Source organism: Nelumbo nucifera, chromosome 3, assembly GCF_055504915.1.
Source record: "Nelumbo nucifera cultivar China Antique chromosome 3, China Antique-T2T, whole genome shotgun sequence".
Classification (NCBI taxonomy): Eukaryota; Viridiplantae; Streptophyta; class Magnoliopsida; order Proteales; family Nelumbonaceae; genus Nelumbo; species Nelumbo nucifera.
This window is the reverse complement of record NC_142651.1, coordinates 77477777-77501550: the sequence shown is the minus strand read 5'-3', so window position 1 is coordinate 77501550 and position 23774 is coordinate 77477777. Positions and strand designations below refer to the sequence as shown.

Sequence of the window (23774 nt, the reverse complement as noted above, 5' to 3'; positions counted from 1 at the left end):
CAATGTTTTTTGTAGCTGAATGAGGGGAAAGGCCAAATGGGAAAAAAGAACAGGAAAAAGTCTGGGGTATGGATGCAAAAACCAAGATGTCATAGGGGAATGAATGCAATTTCCATAACCATTAAGAGATGATATAACCAAGACACATGAAGAAACCCATAAGTTGTATCTATTAAATTGGGCTAGGTAGTAGCTCATGGCATTATACCTTTGATCTAAACCTGGTTTATTTTCTGCTTGAGATGGTTATCATCACTAGTCACTACTCTAATATGCATTATAAAAGGGGAAAGAAATTTGCATCATATGATGTATCTGCAGGTTGTGTCATTACTAGCCAAAGTTGTGGAGCACCTTGTTACAGGAGAAACCATGCAAATGACAACAACGTCAAAAGAACGTTATAGGTACGGTGTTTTGCTGTGATAGATCTGGTATTCATTTTTCATGTTGTTCATATGAACTTATTCTTATTTTTGAACTTTTATATTGGTTCCCCAGTGGTTTGGTCATACCGGAGAACATTGATTATCATGGTTTCAGTGCTTATGTTTGAATTTTGTGCCCTTTTCAAAGCTATTACTATTGTGGTTTGATTGCATCAGAGACCATATTCAACTTAACAGAATATTTCCAACTGCTATCAAATACTTGGGGAGAAGAAACATACCAAGTCTTTCATCTCTATGGGCATACGTCACCTGTGATTATAATCTTTGGAGCAGCTTCCCACTAAAGGCTTTAAGTTTAAGAGTAGATTCAGACCACACCATTGTTTTGAAAGGCATTTGTAACCCATTCCTTAAGACTTGCTTTGAGTTGAGGATAGTGTTATCAATGTGGTGAGGCAATGAGCCACTGGCTAGTTGTTTTGGCCTCTCTTCTTGAGATGCTGATTAGTGATGAAAAAGTAATATGTACTAAATTTAAGATATTGATGCCATCTTATAAATAATTTAAGTTAGGCTGGATAGGTTAGGATAAGGAATTATAGCCTTTGTTTTCCAAAGAAGAGTTCAACCTTGAATATGTGATATGCCCTTTGTTAGTGGCTACTCCATACTGTTACACCACTAATTGGAGGAAAACTTGAAAGTAGTCCTCTATTGGTGTCCTTTATACCTTTAGACGATCATGTTCTATCACAAATATTTAAAGCAATAAAATGAATATAATAAAATACAATCATATTCTATATTATTTCAAATAATCAGAGATGCAAACAAGCAAATAAAAGCTTTGAAATGACTTTGTGATTAACCTGTTAGCTAGAATGACTAGTCATTAATGGACTAGTTGACCTAGTTGATGCTTAGTCGTCCTAGGCAACCACAACATGAGTATCAACTGACTAGTTAGTGATATGGTTGGTCTGACCCTCTATTGGCTAGTTGGTTGATTAGTCAACTCTTTGACAACGACAAACTGGTTGAGGGTTTGAGGAAAATGCCTTTTTTTGGTGAATGAAGATAATTTATTAATCCAGAAAATTAAGGCAATACAGGAAACCCATAAAGAGGCACGAGCTGTTACCTCTTCTAACAAAGCATTACATCAAATTAAAAACAGGAATAAACAGAAATAAATTACATAGCAGCCCAAAATAAATGATCCCTTGAAGCCCCTTGCTTAGCTAGCCCATCTGCTAAGGTATTTGCTGATCTTCCCACCCAAAGAGAGGTAACTGTCATGTTTCTTGTGAGCCAGTTGACTTTCCTCAATAAGTCTCTGTATCACCACATAGCTGAAGCTGGCTCTATCAGCCATCTGCAACATTTTTGGAGTCTCCTTCAACTACCAAATGCTGAACTCCTAATTGTTCTGCAATCTGAATACCTTGTACAGCCGCTAAAATCTCAGCTCTATTAGAGTCTCCTATTCCCACAAGGCCTGAAAACAAGGCTAAAATGTTGCTCTCCTTATCTCTCAGCACCCCTCCTATCCCCTATGGGCCTGGGTTTCCTTGGCTACTACCATTGAAGTTCAGCTTTGCCCAACCTTCAGGCAGAGGCTACCACACTGCAGATTCCTTGTCCTTCCAGTTTCTCCAAATATCATCAATGATGGAGATTGCGTAAACAGTTAGAGGATTACATTCATCAAGAGGAAATAAGCTGGAGGCATAAGTCAAGATGCAAATGGCTACAAGAGGGGGATAGGAACACTAAGTTCTTTCATGCTTTGGCAAGTTGTAGAAGGAGAAGAAATTTTATTACCAGATTGGAGATTGAAGGGGAAACAGTCACAAGTCAAAGAAAAATTGCAGAAGCATTTGCAGGTCATTTTAGGCATACATTTAGAAGGCCACTAAATAAACGGGTATGGTTGGAAGGTTTGGATTGGCCAACACTGAAGAGAGAAGATAGGGAATGGTTGGTGTTGAAGTTTGACCTGCCATAGAATTCTGTCTTGTTCGTTGACTGTAGAGTAAAGTAGACAGCAAGAAGTAGGAGAGGAAAGAAGAAAAGAGAGAAGAGAGAAAAGAGAGAAAGGCTGGTTCGAATTAGGGAAAAAAAGTTAATCCCTTGATTCGGCCAGACCTATTATTATATTATTGACTTATTGAAAAAGACTTGAGTGCCCTTCTTTAAGTAAGAGGCACTCGAACTAACATAACAGTACACATCAGCATTCTCAACAAGTACAAAGACTGAAATACCCCTTCACTAACACCACTAACACTCCCCCTCAAGCTGGTGAGTATATATCATATAATCCCAGCTTGTTACATATGTAGTCCACTCTCCCCCGACTCAAGCCTTTTGTAAACAAGTCTGCCCACTGGTTTCCCGTACTAACATATGCAGTTTCTATCACCCCATTCAGCACCTTCTCTCTCACAAAATGACAGTCAACTTCGATGTGCTTGGTTCTTTCATGAAACACTGGATTGGAAGAGATATGAACCGCTGCCTGATTGTCACAGTAGAGCTTCATTGGAGTACTGATGTCATATCCTATCTCCTGTAGAAGGTTCCTCAGCCACACTAGTTCACAAGCAGTATGTGCCATGGCCCTATATTCCGCTTCTGCACTGCTTCTTGCCACAACTGTTTGCTTCTTACTTTTCCATGTTACCAGGTTACCCCCCAGAAAGGTGCAATAGCCTGTGGTAGATCGTCTATCAGACATAGAACCTGCCCAATCAGCATCGGTGTATCCTTCTACTACCAGTTTTCCACCACTTCTGTACAGCAAACCACGACCAGGAGCTCCTTTCAGATACCTCACAATCCTTAGCACTGCATTCCAATGTGGGACCAAAGGTTTCTGCATGAACTGACTCACCACACTAACCGCAAATGAAATATCTGGCCGAGTAATGGTTAGATAGTTTAGTTTGCCTACAAGTCGTCGGTATCTGCCAGGCTCTTCAAACACTTCACCTATATCACTGCTCAGCCTCGTATTTGTTTCCATAGGTGTCTCAGCCGGTTTAGTACCCAACAATCCTGTTTCTTCCAGTAAATCAAGCACATATTTCCTCTGGCACAAATTAATGCCATGCTTAGATCTTGCTACCTCTATGCCCAAAAAGTATTTCAACTTGCCAAGGTCCTTTGTCTAAAAGTGTTCCTGTAGGAATGCCTTCAATCTGTCAATGCCCATTTTATCATTCCCAGTCACAACGATATCATCCACATACACCACCAATATTATTTTACCTGCCGAAGAGTCAAGACTGAAGACAGAGTGATCAACTTGGCACTGTTTCAGACCAAACTTATTGACCACCTCACTGAACCTACCAAACCATGCTCGAGGGGACTGTTTAAGTCCATAAATAGCCTTCTTAAGTCTACATACCTTACCATCCTCCCCCTGAGCAACAAACCCAGGTGGTTGCTCCATGTAGACCTCCTCGAGCAAATCCCCATGCAAAAAGGCATTTTTGATATCGAGCTGATGGAGAGGCCAACCAGACATAGCTGCAAGAGAGATGACGACACGAACTGACCCTATCTTAGCAACCGGGGAGAACGTCTCCGTGTAGTCAATGCCATAGGTTTGGGAGTACCCTTTGGCAACCAGCCGCACCTTCAGGCGCTCAACATGACCATCTGGCAAGTACTTAACACTATACACCCACTTACAACCGACAGCCTGCTTCCCAGGAGGAAGAGCGGTGAGATCCCAAGTGTGATTATGATGCAAAGCAGAGAGCTCTTCTTCCATAGCACGGCACCACTCTGGAGAGGTAAGGGCTTCCTGGACATCCTTAGGAACAACCACGGAGGATAACAAAGATATGAACTGGCGATGGGAAGCGGAGAGGTGGGTAAGTGAAACAAAATTGGAAATAGGGTGAAGGGTGCAAGTACGCTTACCTTTCCGTAAGGCAATAGGAAGATCTAGGTCGGAGGCTGGTGTTGAAGCTGGAGCTGGATCTGTCGACGGTGATGAAGCTGGAGGAGCTGCAGCCGGTACACGTGGGCGATGTGTATACACGTGACGGATGGGTGGACGGTCAACCAATGGTGGCACCGGAGGCAAGGACGTAGGCATGACTGGAACCAAAGGAGGTGGATCAGCCACAGGAAGAGGAAGAGGAGGTGGTGATGTGGGGGAAGCAGCAGCACCGGACCCCACGAAGAACGGAGTAGACTCAAAGAATGTAACATCAGCACATACCAAGGAACGACGAGAACTAGGATGATAACACTTGTACCCTTTCTGAGTTCGGGAATAACCAAGGAAGATACACTTCATGGAACGTGCATCTAACTTGTCAGTCCCGGGACTCAGATTATGAACGAAGCAGACACACCCAAATACCTGAGGAGAAAGCGGAAACGGAGACATGTTGGGGAATAAGACACTAAAAGGAGAACGACCATCAAGGATAGACGTGGGCATCCGATTAATTAAGAAACAAGAGGTGAGCATTGCATCGCTCCAAAAAGTTTTGGGAACATTCATGTGGTGCATGAGGGAGCGTGCCGTTTCTACAAGATGGCGGTTCTTTCTCTCAGCAACCCCATTTTGTTGCGGAGTATAGGTACATGAAGTTTGGTGTATAATGCCATGTTGGTCCAAGTATTCTCGAAAAGATGAAGACAAGTATTCACGACCATTATCAGAACGGAAAATTTTGATGTGAACACCAAATTGATTGCGGATCTCAGCATAAAATTTCTGGAAGATGGAAAATAATTCACTTCTTTCTTTCATTAAATAGAGCCACGTCATTCTTGAACAGTCATCAACAAAAATAACAAAATATCGGTATCCATTATATGACATCACTTTATAAGGACCCCAAACATCTGAATGAATTAAAGAAAAAAGACTCGACACACGGTTATCGACCCTAGAACGAAAGGGAACACGATGGTGTTTCCCAAATTGACAAGACTCACAATCTAAAACAGAAAGTTGACTCAATGAAGGGACTAAGGACTGCAACACTTTCAGCGAAGGATGACCAAATCTACAGTGCCACTGGAGAGGAGAAATGGATGACTGAAGAGCCGTTGACGTTCGTCCACCACCATCAAGATAATACAGTCCACCGGCTTCATGCCCTCCACCAATCTTCATCCCCGTCTTGAGATCCTGAAAAACACACATAGAAGGGTAAAAAGTGATGGAGCACTTAAGTGACTTGGTCAGCTTACTAACAGACATAAGATTAAATGGAAGCTTAGGTACATATAAAACAGAGGATAGGGATACAGGGTCTAGGTCAACATTACCAACACCACAGATAGATGACGTGGAGCCATTAGCAAGGGTAACAGATTGTGATGTTGAGCAATGAGTGAGAGATGAAAACACACCTGGAGTTCCCGTCATGTGATCGGAGGCTCCAGAGTCAATAATCCAGGGGTTGGGTGTGGATGCCAAACAAGCCATACCTGAGTGTGCAAAGGAAGCTGTGTTCTGCTGCGACTTGGATTGAACAAACCTCTCATACTCATCACGAGGAACACTCACCATCTCCTTGCCTGGACCATCTGAGGGAGTAGAAGGCATCGGGTCAGCTGACCGTTTCTCCTGTGTAGGGCTGAAACTGGTGTCACTAGTCATGGCATGGTTGGCCCACGTCGAGGGAGGACCATGTAAGTCATAGCAGTAGTTAATGGTATGTCCATCCAAACCACAGTGAGTACACTTCCGTGGACCCGAGCCACGTCCTCTACCACGAGCTCCCCCTGAATCTCTGCCTCCAGTACGACCACCACCACGGATATGTGTAGATCCACCACTACCACTCCTGCCAGGCTGGGTTCCTCGAGTCCCACTTCTGCCACCTCGGCCTCTTGACACTGCAAATGCTGATTTATCGGAGACATTAGAGTCCATAGATCCAATGGAAGCCCTCCGAAGACGAGCAAACACCTCCTCTAAAGATGGAAGAGCAGATCCCCCTAGTATCTGGGCTCGTACTGGTTCATACTCAGACTTCAGCCCCACCAGAAACCGTGTTACATCAAGCTGCTCTCGCTGTTGCTGTTGAACTTTGACATCTGAAGTGAGAGGATGATAGACATTTAACTCATTACGGATATTCCTCACATTGGCATAGTACTCCTCAAGGCTCTGATTTCCCTGTTGCAGATTGAAGTATTCCTGATACAGTTGATATACCCTAGTGGTATTATCCTGACCTGAATACAGTTTCTTGGCATGATCCCACACCTCTTTGGCTGTGTCAAGAAACATGAAGTTCACACTGATTTTGGGTTCCATACTGTTCCACAACCATGTAATGATCTGTGCATCTTCCTGTTCCCAGTCTTCATACTCCTGAGAATTAGCGGGGGGTTTCTCCTCTCTTATATGCTTCACTTTCTTCTTCGCCTTCAGAAAAACCTCTATAGACTTGGCCCAAGGGACATAATTCTCTCCATTCAGTTTAATGGAGGTCATTTGGACATTCAGGTAGTCAGTAGATATCATGACACTAGGTTTACTATCACTGTTATCTGCCATTGCCGAACTCCCTTAATTCTGAGCACTGAATTAGGAGCACTACACACTGCACACTACACACAGACACTTCATCGAAATCTGCACACTGATTTCAACAGCTGAGAACTGCAACACCACAAACCCTACTCACCGAAGTCTGTACACTGATTTCAGCAGTATTAAATGTTGAAAACTACAACACCACAACCCCTACTCACCGAGGTCTACACACTGATTTCAGCGATATCAAAAGCTGAAAACCACACTTGTAACACCACCAACATTAATCCACAACTATAGGAAGCTTCACCATTAAGTAGACACTATTGCCATTCGAATCACACACAAACCAGAATAAACCCTAGCATAAACCCTAGCATACTGCAATCTGAGAACCCATCATGCGAACTGTACTACACCTCTCATGTATTCCATAACAAAAAAAAATATATAAAAAAAAAACTTTACCTCATCGCCTGAAGGCCAACCATACGAAGGGCTGAGACACCACTGCACCACACGTACCAGCCCTAACTAGGGCTTAGAAACCACAGCAACCAATCACCAACGACACAATCGGAGGCATAGAGACCTCCTAGGGAAGAGGGCGATCACTCCTTTTCAGCCCTTTTCCCAGTCTCCAACTCACAACTGAGAACCCCAAGTGAAACCCTAATTCGAATGCGCAGAAGGCAGAATTCTAGCAAGTCTGATTTGGTGAACCTAGCTCTGATACCATGTTGAAGTTTGACCTGCCATAGAATTCTGTCTTGTTCGTTGACTGTAGAGTAAAGTAGACAGCAAGAAGTAGGAGAGGAAAGAAGAAAAGAGAGAAGAGAGAAAAGAGAGAAAGGCTGGTTCGAATTAGGGAAAAAAAGTTAATCCCTTGATTCGGCCAGACCTATTATTATATTATTGACTTATTGAAAAAGACTTGAGTGCCCTTCTTTAAGTAAGAGGCACTCGAACTAACATAACAGTACACATCAGCATTCTCAACAAGTACAAAGACTGAAATACCCCTTCACTAACACCACTAACAGTTGGAAAAGAAATTTGGGTTGGAAGAAATAAAAGAGGCAGTTTTCTCAATGGATAGATCAAAGGCACCGGGCCAAGATTGTTTTACGATGGCTTTTTACCAGGATTGTTGGGAGACACTAAAGGAGGAGTAATCAACCTTGGGCTAAACTCCACCTTCATTACTTTGGTACCCAAGAAAAGTGATGCAAGTCATCCAAAAGATTACAGGCCGATCAGTCTAGTAAATAGCCCTTATAATATCATCACTAAGGTGCTGTCAATTAGAATTAGAAAGGCAACTATCATAGCAAACAATCAAGGAGCTTTTGTGAAGGGGAGGCAAATAACAGATCAGATACTTGTAGCAAATGAGAGCCTAAAGGACTATAAGAGATCCAGGAGAAGAGGTGTGGTATGTAAACTAGATCTAGAAAAGGCTTATGACTTGGTTGATTGGTCCTTCTTATTGGAGGTGATGATTAACTTTGGGTTTGGAGACATTTGGTGCAAATGGGTGATGGGCTGCATTAGGGATTGCCAATATTCCATTTTGGTGAATGGGACAGTAGTGGACTATTTCCCAGCTTTGAGGGGGATTAGACAAGGAGACCCCCTATCCCCTTTCTTGTTTACATTGGTTGCTGAAGCGTTGGGGGGACTAATATCCAAAGCAGATTCTAGGGAGTTAATAAGAGGGTGGAGAGTTGGAAGAGATAATTACACCTACAATTTGCAGATGACACAATTCTGTTTTGTGAAGGAGGGGATATCAATTGGATTAAAAACTTGAAGCTCATAATACAACTTTTTGAGCAAATGTCAAACCTTAGGGTGAACTTTGAGAAAAGTTGTATAGTTGGAGTCAATATGGGGGAAGGGGAGATTGGTGAGTTTGCAGACATTTTGGGATGTGTAGTTTCTAACTGGCCCTTAAATTACCTTGGTTTACCTCTGGGGGATAATCCTCAGAAAGGTGATTTCTGGGCCCCTGTTGTGGAGAGATTTGAAAAGAGACTTGCCAACTGGAAGAAAAATTATTTGTCTCTTGGAGGGATTATCACCTTAATTAGGTCTACTCTGGCTAACCTTCCTGTCTATTTTTTGTCAGTCTTTAAGATTTTGGCTAAGGTGGCCAGTAGGTTGGAAAAACTAATGAGGGATTTTCTATGGGAGCCGGGGGAGGAGAAGAAGGACCATAGGGTCAGGCGGGAGGTGGTTTGTAGGGGTAAAAAGGAGGGAGGTTTGGGAATTGGGAACATTAGGACTAGGAACCTAGCATTACTAGGGAAATGGCTGTGGAGATTCTCATTGAGAAAGAAAGACTATGGGTTAAGATAGTGGGAGGTATACATGGGCTGGCAGACAATGGATGGGATTTTGGAATTCTAGCTAGGACTACAAGAGCTTCTCCTTGGAAAGCTATTCAAGCCATCTTGCCCTTGTTCTCTCCATGGATCAGGTATGACTTGCACTCAGGTAACCTCATTAAGTTTTGGGAACATGTTTGGGTTGGGGATTCCTCTTTGAAAGATCAATTTCTAGGCCTTTTTGCTATTTCTACCCTCAAAAATGAACCCGTCTCCTCCTTTCTTGTTCTTTCTCATCACTTTCTGGGTTTGGATGGAATTTAAGTTTGAGAAGAGGGACACAGAGTTAGCCTGTACTTTAGCCTTACTATCCATTCTTGAAGGGGTCTTCATTGAGCCATCAAAGACAGATAGCAGAATTTGGACACTCACTCCCTCGGGTTCCTACACTTGTGCCTCTTTCTTCAAAGCACTGTTACCCTTTCCTCTTGTTGGATCATCTTTCATTGTTAAAGAAGTGTGGTGTTGACCTATACCTCCAAAGGTTGGGAGTTTCTGTTGGGAAGCCTTTCTAGAAAGAGTTAATACAGGGGATCTACTCCAAAGGAAAAGATCCAACAGTTGCTTGTCTCCTCACTATTGTGTTCTCTGTAAATCCGATGGTGAGTCTGGATACCATTTACTAATTTCTTGTTAGTTTGTCAAAGTTATTTGGGTATGGTTTACTTCTCTGTTTGGCTGCAGGTGGACTCCCCCTTTGAATGTGCCAAGCTTATTTACCTCCATGCCTAACTGGCCAACCAAAAGGGCCAAGATCATGTGGAGGTGTGGTAGGGCTGCGGTATGTTGGACTGTTTGGGAGGAGAGGAACTCAAGGATATTCTCAAATAAGGAGAGAAGTGTGGAAGAAATCATGGAGATTATCCACATTAGGATGATACATTGGCTGAAACATTGGAATTGTTTAAAGTGTTCTCAGTTGATGAGATGATAAGGAGTTGGAAGGAGATTGCAGGTTCAGGCTCAAGTAGAAAGAATTTAAACTCTTGCTGGACTCCTCCACCTCATGGGTTTATCAAACTGAACTTTGACAGTAGCAGCATAGGCAACCCAGGGCCTTCCGGAGTAGGGGGAGTGATAAGGGATGAAACAGGGAATTTGCTAGCCATGTACTTTGGTCCGGTTGGGGTGGGAGACTCCTTGAGGGCTGAGATTTTAGGAGCTATTGAAGGGATACAAAAGGTCAAGGAAATGAATAATAAAAAGTTGATTATAGAAGGTGATTCTGAAATTGTGGTGAATTGGTTAAAAGAGGGCAGCTCTATGCTTTGGAAATACAGCAATGAAAAGAGGAAGTTCAAGTGGCTCACCAAGGACATGGAAATTCATTGTACATGGATAAAGGGAAGTGCAAATGCATTGGCAGATGGTCTAGCTAGGCAAGGGGTAAACAGAAACACTATATTTTGGGCTGTTTTGTAATTGCTGCATGGTCAGGATGTTCCTTGGGTAGTTGGCAGTTAAGATTTTTTAGCTCCTTCCCTTGTAATTCTAATTCTCTCTATCATTAATAAAATTTCATTGTTATTGATCAAAAAAAAAAAAAAAGAAAATGTATGAGAGAAGTCCATAGTTCTTAACCAATGAATGGCCCTAGTCAAGATACAATCCTCAACAGCCTGAATGCTTGTTTCCTTTTCATTGAATACCTTTGCATTCCTTTCTTCCTAGATTGTCCACAAGGCGGCTGCTCTAATACATCTCCACATCATTTTTTCCTTTTTTTGTAGGCCACACAAAAAAACACCCAAACAAATGCCTTTGATGCTCAACCTTGAGGTTCAAGCCTAAAGTATAATGCAGATATACCACCACTTTGAGGTGCTTATGTCAAGAACATGATTTCTAGGATTCTCAACACAAGAATGACTTAAAATCCTGTTTTTGATACTTATGTGAATCTTTTAGTTGTATATATATATATATACAGTTTTCAACACCCATTTGAGGTTTGATTAAGTGCTTTGTAATTAATTGTCTGCAAGGTTTTGTAAATTGTAAAAAAGCTCTTATTACTTTTGAGTCCATGTTTATCCGAAGAGTAATTCATATATATATATATATATATATTCTTATATAAAATTGTTTTCTTCTTTCATAGCTCTGAATTTATGTTTGAATATAACCTAGGTTCAAAATTTTGATTCGATACACCCCGTGTCGGGCATATTGTATCGTATCTTTCAGTTCCCGATACACCTATTTAAAGTTGTTTTCAAGAAACTGTTTTTTAATGATTAAAACATTGCCAGACTCAAACTTAAGATTCACCGTTGCAATTTCCATCTCATCCTCAACAAATCAACTAACACCTTTCTTTTTTCAAAAGGATTGATGATAACAGCACCCTTAAGCTTCTATCCCCTAATTACTGTTTCTGCTATCTTTCTTTAATCATGTAGATTAATATTGGTTTCCACCACTAATTTCTTTTTCCAATCTCCTTTCTCATCATTGGCCATCATTTTGTATTTACCTCTTCCTTGCCCTATTAACAGAAACTCTTTAGTGAACTCAGCTTCTTCTTTTCTCCTTCCAAAATCACCAACTCTATGAAAGATATCATACTGTACTTGAAGTTTCCATGGAAGTAAGGCTGTTGGTGCACACAGTCAAAGTAATCCTGTATGTCCTTAGCTGTCTTAAACCCTTACACGGCAATTCCAGCAGAGGCATCTATGAACCAAGTATCAACAACACAATTTTATCATTATTTACTTTCCATTATTGAAGAGCATTAGGATCAGATTCAGCAGGTTTATTATTTGTGCCATCAACTATCCCCATAACCCTTCCACAGAAACTGGAAGTGAAACCTTCACATGTAATTTTTCTGGTCATTATCTACATGCCATAATTTGACCCACCAAATTTGACTGAAACCATTTTAGACTTTTCTGATATTCACCCAATAAATTTCAAATTAGAGGAACAGAACAGGCCTGATATTGGCCTTTATGGTGTCGTAAACATCTCAACTACTGATGGTGTAATTGTATTCCAGGTCTGATATCAACTTGTATCAATCATTGGTACCTTGTTACACTCTTTCGGGGCTATTCACGGATTTGCAGTTCAGTCAAATACAACTCAGGATCAAGAAGTATCAATGGAGTGAAAAACTTATTTAGTAGTTAGTAGTTAAAGCTCATAACCAACAGCTTTCAGCCCAATGATTTGTGCTTCACTTGTGACAGTGAAAAATCTTATTTCCTACTGGATCCTACCTTAAAAACCTCCACTAAATAACAGCAAACCAGCTTATAGATCTCTTCTCTTCAATCTAATAAGACAATGCTAGACTTCTCTAATGCCATATCATATTTGTATTAGTGGAATAGAAAGAATTAGATAGAGAGAACAGAAACAATGCAAATAGATGTGCATAGTTGAAACTGCTGCTTACCCTGATTAATTATTTATGTATATCTAGAGGTGTAAAACGGGCTGTGTTGGGCCTGCATGGCATGGCCTGTGGGCTGTCGCAGGCTGTGCCTCCCTCCCTTGGGATATTTTGGGGGTCGGCCCGGCACGGCCCACGGCCCAAGCCTGCGTTGGCCCATGTCGGGCTAGGCTGGTCTGCAAGCTGAGCCTTGGGCCAGGCCGGGCCGTGGATCAGGCCAAAGTTATTTATTTAAAAAATTGAAAAAAAACTTAAAATTTTAATTTTATATGATTTTTGATGTATACAATTGCTTATATATACAATAATTAAATAAGATGGTATAAAAAATTGAAAAAGTGTTTATTTTATTAATATATTATATACTATATATTATTATATAATTATAATTTATATTATATTATATATTGTATATTATACATAAATAAATAAAATATATAAATATTATATATAAATATATATAATATATAAAATATATATGGGCCGGGCTGGCCCGACCCGCTGACCTGAAACCCCAAGCCCGGCATGGCCCATTGGTCCATACAATCGTGTTGGGCCGTGGCACGACCTATGGACCATTAGGCTGGGCCGTGGGCGGCATGACTCGGTTTACATCTCTATGTATATCTAATGCAATTCAGTGATTTAAAAGGCATGCCTAGGTGCATAGGCGAGGCACATTTTAGGGTATGTGCCTCACTAGGTCCTAGGCACAACCCTTTCAAAAGGCGCATGCCTGGTGCACCTAGGCATGCGCTTGATGCGCCTTGTGCCTCAGCCCCCTATTTTCTAATGCTGTTCATTCATTCATCCTACTAAAATATCTTCTTAAAAAGCAATTAAAATTATAAAATCATTACTTTTTGTGTGAAAACTAAGAATTTAAGAGCCTAACATGGACTTGTTTGGGCTTGCCTCGAGGGGTGTGGTACAAAAGGCGGTTCGTAGAATCAGTAATGTAATATGTTTTACATAACATTAGCTACTTGAAGTAATGCAATTAAGAAAAAAAAGAGATTGTGGGTTTTACATGCTTGAAAATGTTTTGTATGTTTGGTCTTATTTTTAAATTCTCATTTGAATATGCTTTACATGTTATGTTTATGTATTTTAATTTTAGATAATAAGTTTTTTAAAACATTTATTTTAAAACTTATGTTTATATTTTTTATTAATATTATGTTTAATATTTTTTATTTTTTGGCAATTTTTTTTTAAAATTTTTTGATATATATATATATATTTTTATTTTTTTATCAATTTTTTTTTTTTTGTATTTTTGCACCTTGCTTCAAAAAGGCGTGTACCTCGCCTTGCGCCTTGTGCCTCGGGTTCAAATTGGCCCCTGCACCCTTTTTTGTGCCTTGTGCTTTTAAAACACATACAATTATGTAAAATTGCAAAAACACTCCAAGAGAAGGGATAAACAGCAAATAGGGAAAATAAGAAATATAATTTTTTTACAAGAACAACATGCTATCCTATGCTAGTGTATGATACAACCTATTTTAATATGATACACAATTAATCTCCAGCTGCCTTTTTTCACAGATTACATTCCAACTGTTGGTTGGAACATCAAAATGTTGAGACTAGTAACCAGTTTTCCCGTCGTTTAGTTTTCTAGTTTACAAATATCTATATTTTATATTAGTAAAATTAATAAGTTTTGTATTAAATCAGCAACTCTTATTCTTCCCTATCTTTCTCTACTTTGTTGATTTGTTTATGATGTTTCATGCTGACATCACAGTTAAACTGTTTGATTAATAGTTGAGCCACTGAACTGGGAATCCCCAGACTTCGTGATTCACTATAGGTTTTCTAAAATATTATGTAAAATCAGAATGTTGGTATTAGTTGCACATACTAAATAAATATTTTGATGCAAACATTTTTCTATCTACTGCTTATTTTGTTCTTAAGTTTTCATTTTATGATCCACTTGTATTGTGTCTTTCTTTTAAACATGCATAACTATGTTGTATAAATTTTAACATCTGTAAAAATAACCTGTGAATAAATTAATTAATGCATTTCATCAAATGTGTGCATTGTTTCTGAAATCAACATAGTAGGATTCATGATTGCAATTTCCGTGCACCTTTGTTTCCATGTAATTTTCACCAGTTCATTCTTCTTGCTCAACCACCATTACCACTAAGACACAAGTTTGTTACTTCTTTATCTCAGCATATGATATGAGGCCATACTTCATATAATATGGAATGCAATGTTTTCTGACATGGTGAAAGTGCTAGTAGATATGGGTTTCCCCCCTCATCTTGTGGGGTTGGTGCTCTGGATTGGGGAGATGATACTAATCTTGTGTTGTGTAATTGATCTGTTGCCTTTGCCTTGGGAAACCTTTTGCATTTACTGATTTGAAATAGTTTGTGGTCGCAGCATGGAATATTATTTGCAAAAGACATACTACAAGACAGCTTCTTTGATTTCAAACAGTTGCAAGGCTATTGCTCTTCTTGCTGGGCAAACTACAGAAGTCTCTATGTTGGCTTATGAATATGGCCGCAATCTGGTAGATTTTAGTCCTTGAAGTTCATTCTTCTGTTATTTGTTATAAGTAAATCTGGGTTAAAGCCATGGTTTGCAAAGTTGGCAAAATTTGGTGAAATCTCCTCATGTCATCAGGATGATACAAAGTATTCAAAGTATTTTTTTCTGTCATATCTTTGACACATTGTTTATATTACCAGTGATATTTTGAATTTCATTATAACTTATACATCTAAGATAAACGTTAAGATATCATTGAAACGTTCCAGTACTTTGTTAAAATCATGTTTAAAAAAAACTTTTCTTGGTAAGGGCAAAAGGGATTCTGTGATTGGATGATTGGGTTACTATTGTGAATATATAATTCACTTTCACATACTATGTCACCATAATTGAAAAAAGAAGAAAAGAAAGATACAGGTTACAGGACTACAAAAGAGGATTCTCAATCTAATCAAAACATGTAGTTGTAAAAGAGATTTAATAGGTATGTTTAGATTAAAATGGTTTTCTTGAGTCTTAAGTATGCAAGTATACTTTCAACAGTCCATGAAGTTTGAAATTTCATGTTTGTAGTAATTTTCCCTGATATATTTAGACTTAATAGATATCCCAATTTAATTAGTGAAACATCCACATCTTTGCACTGGTCAAATATCCATCAGTATGGAAATTACAAACCACTGACAGTAATACAATGGATCATACCAAAATTAGTATATGTCAAAAAGAAGGTTTGCCATGTATAATGTGTGATGTTGGATGTAAAATATTAAATGAATAAATGAGATGATACTTATTGCACTTCCATACTTATTCTACAGCAAAGCTGTTATTGGTCTATTATCATAATTGAGATTATAGTGGATGGCAATTTTTTTCTTAACCATTTTAAATGTAATTCCTTTTTCAACCTTTGAAACAACCATCTGGCCCTCCTACATCTAATCTTGCTCTAGACTTGTAAATGTTATATACTGAACAACTGCTACAGTGCTACTCTTCATTTTACCATCTGAAAAGAAATACATAAAAGAAAATCCTTTTTATACCAAGTTTTTTGTTTTGAATTGTTGGAACTTAAAGCTTTGATCAATCCAAGGTGTGGCCAATTATGGTGTTGACTTTTCTCTTCACTCACAAATAGAAACCTCTTTCCTTTTATTCTATTCATTATCATTTTGCCAAATAATTCTGTTTCAGAGAAGTGGTTTAGCCTCATTTCATCCACATGCATTTTCTTCTTTTGTTCGTAATTTTATAACTTTGTTGTTTATTTTATTTTCATATTTTTGACTGACTATATTGGTTACTTTTTTTCCAGGGACTGGCATTTCAGCTAATTGATGATGTCCTTGACTTCACAGGCACATCAGCTTCCCTTGGAAAGGGTTCCTTATCTGACATCCGCCATGTAATTTGTCCTTTCCCTGTGTTGTAACTCAATTTTCTAGATCCTGAAGTTGGCTGGAGCCTGAGCAAGTAGATAGTTGCTTTTGATAATTAAGGATCCCCAATGGTGGAAACTGGAAAACCCTTTATAAACCAACTGGTGGTAGAAAACCCTTTATAAAGCCAACCTAGTTTTTGAAGTCTCCTGGTGCCTTCTCCAAGTTCTCACAAGTAGTGGAACTGAATTGAGTTTTTAGATTTGTGCTGGAGTTGGGGGGTTAGGTAACTTGGAACTTGCTGAGTTGGAGATAACATATTAAGATATGGAATACTGTTTTATCTTGTTGTTTCTGGATGGGTATATTGCTTTCTTGCTTCTTATTCTCTTCTATTTGAATGGGCATGATATACCAGTGAAAGACAAGTTCTGGTGCAAGTTAGAGATGAGGGAGAAAGGGGAAGAGGGTTTTGTGACATATAGAGTCGTGTAAGCTTCATGTGCATCAGTGCTACTGGGAACATGCTCACACAGGTCATATAAGTTATTTACTTACCTGAGGGTGGGGTTAAGGTTAACATGTTCGCAAAGAACCTTACAGGGATAACATATCAGTGCGCCATATGGCATATATGGTCACTCTACTGCTGAGCAGTAGGCTGAGAAACTAAAGTGTCTATACTCTCCTTGGAATTCTAACCATGCAATTGATTTCATTATTCGGTCTGTTGGTTCAATGTTTGAGAGCATTGTTGGTTAAACTGCTCAATTAGACCAGGAAAAGCATGAACCAGACAGTTTTCTGTTTTGATCTCCAAGACTGGTTTCCAAAATTCAATGTATTGGTTTGTTTATCAGAACCCAAACCATTTCAGTGTAAATGAAAAGGCAATGGACTGGAATATTTAGGTCAATATGTGATCTGAGATTTTTCTCTTTAGTCTACCAAGGTATAGTCTAACTTGACTGGTCCACATTTTCCATTTGGCTGAGCCGATGTGAGGTGGGCTTAATGTAGGGGGAAATCATGATATTCTTGCAATATGCAACATATGAAATTCCTATTGCTCGTTCAAAAATTTTAGATGTGGCAGAAAAGAACAATGCTGTGTTACTTTCAAGGGTTATATTACTCAATCCCACCAAAACTAAAAGTGGATTTCCTCTTGATCTGTGTCACCGTTTTCTTTTTCTTCTGAGCAAGGCATTGTATTGCAAAAAATACATGCATAAGTTTATCCATTCCAGAATATTTCTTTCTGGATTGTTATGTTTTCCTTATTCCTTTCATTCATCCATGGATAGATAAGAAGTGGAGCCCCTCAAGATCCATATTATCACTTCCAGAATATTTCTTTCAGGATGGCCAAATCTTCCTTACTCCTTTCAAGTTTTCTGCTAGACAATGGGCTACACAACTGGGGACAACCCTCCCCCAAAGTCCAAAACCCCCTACCCTGATGAAGGCAGGATTCTTTCCCAGGTCTCCACTATAATCAAGAGGAGACTTAACCAGCAACCCAGTTGGTACCTTCTAGTTCCTAAATGCCACATATAGATAAGGTACTCTATTCCTTCTATGTGCACATTGTTCGCTTGGTTTTTTTCCCTCTTAAATTTGCAAGTTAGCTGACAATTGAACTTAACTGCATTGGATGTTATTTTCCTTTTACAGTTGGTTACTTGGTTCTATAATTGTACGGGGTAATAGTGGTTGTGGTTGCAATTTTCTGTAAATTGTTATCATGTATATTCAAGAATTACATATGTTATGGATTGTACCAGCTCATTTCTGCAATATTTTTCCTCATTTTGTAGGGGATTGTAACAGCTCCAATATTATTTGCCATTGAAGAGTTCCCTCAATTACGGGAAGTTGTTGATAGGGGTTTTGACAAACCTTCAGATGTTGACCTTGTAAGTTTGAACTTCTGTCTCAGTATATGGAAGAATGGTAAAAAAATTGTTTTTGCATGGAGTGGCATGAAATTGGATTCATCATGGACACTTTGTCTAGCCATTTAGTCAGCATAAGTAATTATTAAGCTAACCTAGCACATTTTGATGTGCTTGCTAACCTGGCATGTATGAATGTATGTACTTCTATAAGTGCTTTTTTGTGTGTCACTTTGTACTTAAATATTTGTATTTACTGCAAAGCACTATTAATATGATACTTTCTTTCTCTTCCAGCAAGGTTATGATGGTATCCACTGGAATTGTATATAAATGGAAATTTAGCCCTGTGAATATTGCAACTGTGTCTATTAGCAAGCTTAAACATGTCTGGGTATATGTGCCAATCTAGAATGAGGCCAATCTTGTTTTCACCAACCACTGCTTGAGGTTGATTTTGAAACTTGCCTGTCAGGTTATGAGGCCAGAAACCATATGCTTGATGCACAATAAATCATTTATGTTTGAACATAGTGGTTGGCATGTAGCACACTTGGTCATCAAACTGGACTGTTGCATAGGTACTTGGAGTACTACCCTAGAATGTGACTAGTTCTTGACCTAGTCATTTCATTTAATCAAGGACCTTTTTTAGACCATTGAGTGTTAGTTTATATCCAGATGTTGCATGAAGGCCATGGGTAGAGGTGGCCAGAAATTACTTGAGGGCTTACAGTTAAGGGTTATGCCCTTGATCAAGTGGATTGGCAGATCAGAATTCACGGTTCCCCCTTGTTGGGATATGGCTTTGTTTAGTGAGTTGAATCATCTGACAAATATGTATATGCTAAATTTAGATTGCTTAGGTGCTGTGAACATTGATCCAAGGGTAATGAAATCTTGATTTTGGTTCATATGAAAATGCATGGATTGGGCTGGAGTTGTTTATTTCATTTTTAGGCATGAACTTTTTTGGTTTGTCCTCGACCCTTATTTCATTAGTTGCTAGATTTTGTAGACTGATGTGCACACAAAAATCCCAGGCTCTTGACTACCTTGGCAGGAGCCGAGGAATACAAAGGGCGAGAGAACTAGCAGCTAAGCATGCCAACCTTGCTGCAGCAGCAGTTGATTCTTTTCCTGACAGTGATGATGAAGATGTTCTAAGATCCAGACGGGCACTTGTAGACCTCACTCACAGAGTCATCACAAGAACAAAGTGAAAATGACGTTCTCAAGTGAAGACCGTATAAAAAGTTTAGGCAATTTTTTTCTATCAATGTCATCGTAAAAGCCAGCCCTCCAATTTGTCTCCAATATTCTTTTCTCTTTTAAGTTATCCCCCCCTCCCCCCCCCCCCCCCCCGCTTTTTTTTTCCTCATCCATTTGTTTTGTTCAATAATTATTCCAGGAACACAATTTCTTACATGTAATGCCAAAATCGCTTCCTGTAAGACAGCTGAAATGCTCTGTTGTCCAATATAAATTGTTAACATATTGTACTTGTCCAAGTAGCATGAGTTAACATCTTAAAAAATGGGAAAAATCGATTAAGACTGGCATTTTTTTTTTGTTATTATTTTGGTAACTATTCATGGTTATTAAAGTTGGGATGGACGTTGGACATAATCCACACAGGGAGTCTCTCTTGAGTCTTGTCTCAACAAATAGCATTCATTAAGCACACTTTTTAGTGAGGATAAAAGCATCATCTACCAACTTCTTGGCATTCATGGGCATAACTTTTTAGTGAGGTAAGTATCATTTGTTGATACGGTTGGAAGAGCTGCCCTGCACACTACTGTCGAGGGTGATCTGCAATTTTAAAAGTAAGCTCTGTTGTACTCTAGTGCCTGTGGGTATTTAATTAAATGGAAATCTTTCTGAAATGATGGTTCAAAACTTTTTATTTTTTTGGCTCTGAGATTACCTATGACAAGGTTCTAAATACCGACATTACCATACATCTGATACGGGGTATATTGTAACGAAGTATCACTTGTCGTGGTTGGAAAAGCCAGCCATCCACACTACTGTTAAAGGTAGTTAAGTTTGCAATTAAATGGGAACTGTACTCTAGTGCCTGGTGGAATGGCCCGGTTTCGGTGTCATTTCGGTGTCATTGCAATATCAGTGACATTTGGTGAATCTCCCTGAAATCTTCTTTGCTAAAGGGCTTTACGACATATTGGAGGAATATTTATTCCCCTTATCTCTGATACATTGTAGATGTATTATTTACAATTTCATTAATATATTATAATTTAAAATTTAAAGTTTTAAAATATCAAGATAACTTTTTGATATTTTGTTACAATCATGAATTTATTTTAAAATCTTTTCCTGAGAGTAGATGGGGACTTTATGATTTACTTACTATTGGTAACTGAATGCCATATATATGGAAAAGATAGCTTAAAAGACTAGGGGAGGCAACCAGATGGTCCAGGTGGTCTCTTAATCTTATCTTTTTATTTGGTAAAATAATCTTATCTTATTTAATATACACAATTGTTTGCTAATTTTTCTTAAGCCTTAAATGTGCAAATATGTTGATGGGCATAATTTTAGTCCATTAAATTATAGAAAACCAATTTGGGTGCAAATGTTTAGTCCATTAGATTAGGGAACTAATTTAGGCACAATTTATTTTAGGAGCCATGGACCCTGGTCTTTTACGAGTCATCTCTGCAGTCTGGTGACAGTGTGAAACCTTTGTCCGTTGTCTTGTCGTTTGTGGCTGGGATTTTCAGATTGTAGATGGGGTGTCTACGGAGAATTAAAATGAACTATGCGTTGAAGTTCTTTTAGACTTTAAGGTACATCTGAAATAGAAGATATTTTTATAATCGAGAAGGCTTGCACTGTGAAGGTAGAGGATAAAGCTTGTGTAGCAAAAATAAAACACACACAAACCACTCAAGAGGATACAGAAATTTAAACTGGGGCCTAATCCACGAGGCGTAATCCCCAATTCTGTCATGAGAGGAGATTACCATGGCTTCATTCTTTTAAAAGGGAATAAGTACAAGAGAGGTAAGAAACCTCATGACCATATTTACACAGTACATTAATTATTCAACTTTCAAGAATAACAAGGTTGACCCACAAGATGGGTGTGAATATTGACAATTAAGTCAGCTGTTCAACACTACCTCTCGAGTTGGGGTGGAGATATCTATGGAATCCAACTTGGATAAAATTTGTCAGAAATGTCCATTATCAGCAGCTTTAGTGAAGATATCTGCAAATTGCTTTCCACTTTTGATGTGAGGAGTCTCAATGATTTTGGTTTGAATTTTTTCTCAAATGAAATGGAAGTCAACTTCAATGTGTTTAAATTTTTCATGGAATACTGGATTAGAGTCTATGTGTATGACCGCTTGATTATCACAAAACACCTTCATAAGCTTCTTGATGCAATCCCTAAATCATTAACAAGAGATGCAATCATATTAATTCACTAGCCGTTGAATCCATGTCTCTATATTCAGCTTCAGCACTTACGAGATACGTCATTTTGTGTATTTTACTTTTCCATGTGACAAGATTTCCCCCAACAAGTGTGCTATCCTGTAGTGGACTTCCTTTTCACTTGATAACCTACCCAATCCACACCTGAGTATCATTCTATTTCTATATGTCCATTCTTTATCATCCAAATTCCTATTCCTGGTGATTCTTTGATATATCATAAAATTTGGTTTACAGCTTCCATGTGTTACTATTACTAACAAAGCTGTCAGTGTAGGCGATGTCTGGTCTTGTAATGGTTAGACAGATCAATCATCCCACAAGTCTTGGGAATCTCCCCTTGTCATTTAAAGGTTTATCATTGAAGTTGAATGTTCCCTTATAATCTATAGGAGTTCCTACCGACTTTGCTCCTAATTTTCTTGTTTCTTTTAGCAAATCAAGGGCATATTTTCTTTGGAAAAGAAGCAAGACTTTACTTGAGTAAGCCACTTCAATGCCTAAAAAATGCTTTAATTTTCACAAGTCTTTGATATCAAACATTTCCTTAAGATGTTCCTTAAGTTCAAAGATACCATGAATATCGCTGATTGTAATAACTATGTTATCAATATAGATTAGAACAAAAGTAGACTTTGACCCACTCCCTTTAATGAACATAGATGAATCAGCCATACTTCTTGTAAAACCAAAAGTCATAAGTGTTGAGCTAAGTTTGGCATACCAAGCTTGAGGAGATTGTTTGATACCATATATTGATTTCTTAAATTTAAATACCAAGCCATTATAAAACTCTTGTGGGTGTCCAATAAGGAGACCCATGTAGGTTTCTTCTTCGAGGGAACCTTTTAAGAACACGTTTTCACAGAGGCCAACATTAGAGGTGTAAATCATGTCATGCCAAGCTAGCATAACACAACTTTGTGGGCCACCCAAGCTTTGGCGGGCCATGCTTGCCTCCTTTGGGATACTTCAGAGGTTAGGCCCAACATGGTCCTTCACATGAGTCCACAGGGCCTGGGCCTTGTCATGTCATGCCATGGGCCTAGGCTAGGAGGGCTATGGGCTAGGTCGTGGGCTTGGGCCGAGTTGAGCTAGGTTTTTTTTTTTCTTTTGACATTTCTATTTTTTTATTTTTTGTTGAGTGATACAAACTTTGGAAAAAATAAAAATTTAACAAAAAAATACTTGGCAAAATACAAAATAGACAATAAATTGAAAAGAATTTAGAAAGTTTATTTCATTTGAATTTGAACAATACAATGGAAAAAATATAATAATAATATAATAAAACTGAAAATAAAAATTACAGTGGTATTGAAAAAATAACAAATGATTTAAATAAAAATGAAAAACAAAATTTACAATAATTTTAAAAATTCTATACAATTATTGAGTATACAAAAAAATATTGGATTCATCATTTTTCTTCAAGTTCCACCTCCATCTCCTTGACACTAATCATCATTTTCTTCTAGTGAAACATTAGGTGAAGTTTCATGCCCTCTTTTATCTTGTTGTCTATCCTCATCATCCCGCCAATCCTTCAACATATGCACATCTCTAGCCTGTCATCATTCATGCAACTTCTCTTGTCGTCCAACACCATAGTACCTACACTAAAATAAGAATTCTATGGAATTGTAAACATCAGAGGGGTTAGTAGATTACCTACCATGGTGGCAAGAACTAGACAATTTTTCCATATTCACTCTACCAGGCTAAAATATCAAAATTCTTTAATCCCTTTGAGTTGAATGAATCATTTAAATTTGAAAAATTAGCTTGC

At 38.6% G+C, this 23774-nt stretch overlaps 1 protein-coding gene across 4 annotated transcripts in view; it reads left to right on the top strand.

The window, feature by feature from the left end:
• GPS1 (geranyl diphosphate synthase 1) overlaps window positions 1-20071 on the top strand; it is a 48847-nt gene extending 28776 nt beyond the window's left edge. For 2 of the 4 annotated variants that reach the window (XM_010276753.3, XM_088900781.1), the window contains 5 exons: window positions 322-407; window positions 15115-15247; window positions 16550-16639; window positions 18434-18532; window positions 19555-20071. In XM_010276753.3, coding sequence (XP_010275055.1) covers window positions 322-407; window positions 15115-15247; window positions 16550-16639; window positions 18434-18532; window positions 19555-19734 — 588 coding nt within the window. In that variant the 3' untranslated portion in view covers window positions 19735-20071. Of the gene's footprint in view, window positions 1-321; window positions 408-15114; window positions 15248-16549; window positions 16640-18433; window positions 18533-19520 lie in introns of all 4 variants that reach the window. The other 2 variants (XM_010276754.2, XM_010276755.3) reach the window with 2 other exon arrangements.
• Window positions 20072-23774: the final 3703 nt, after the last annotated feature.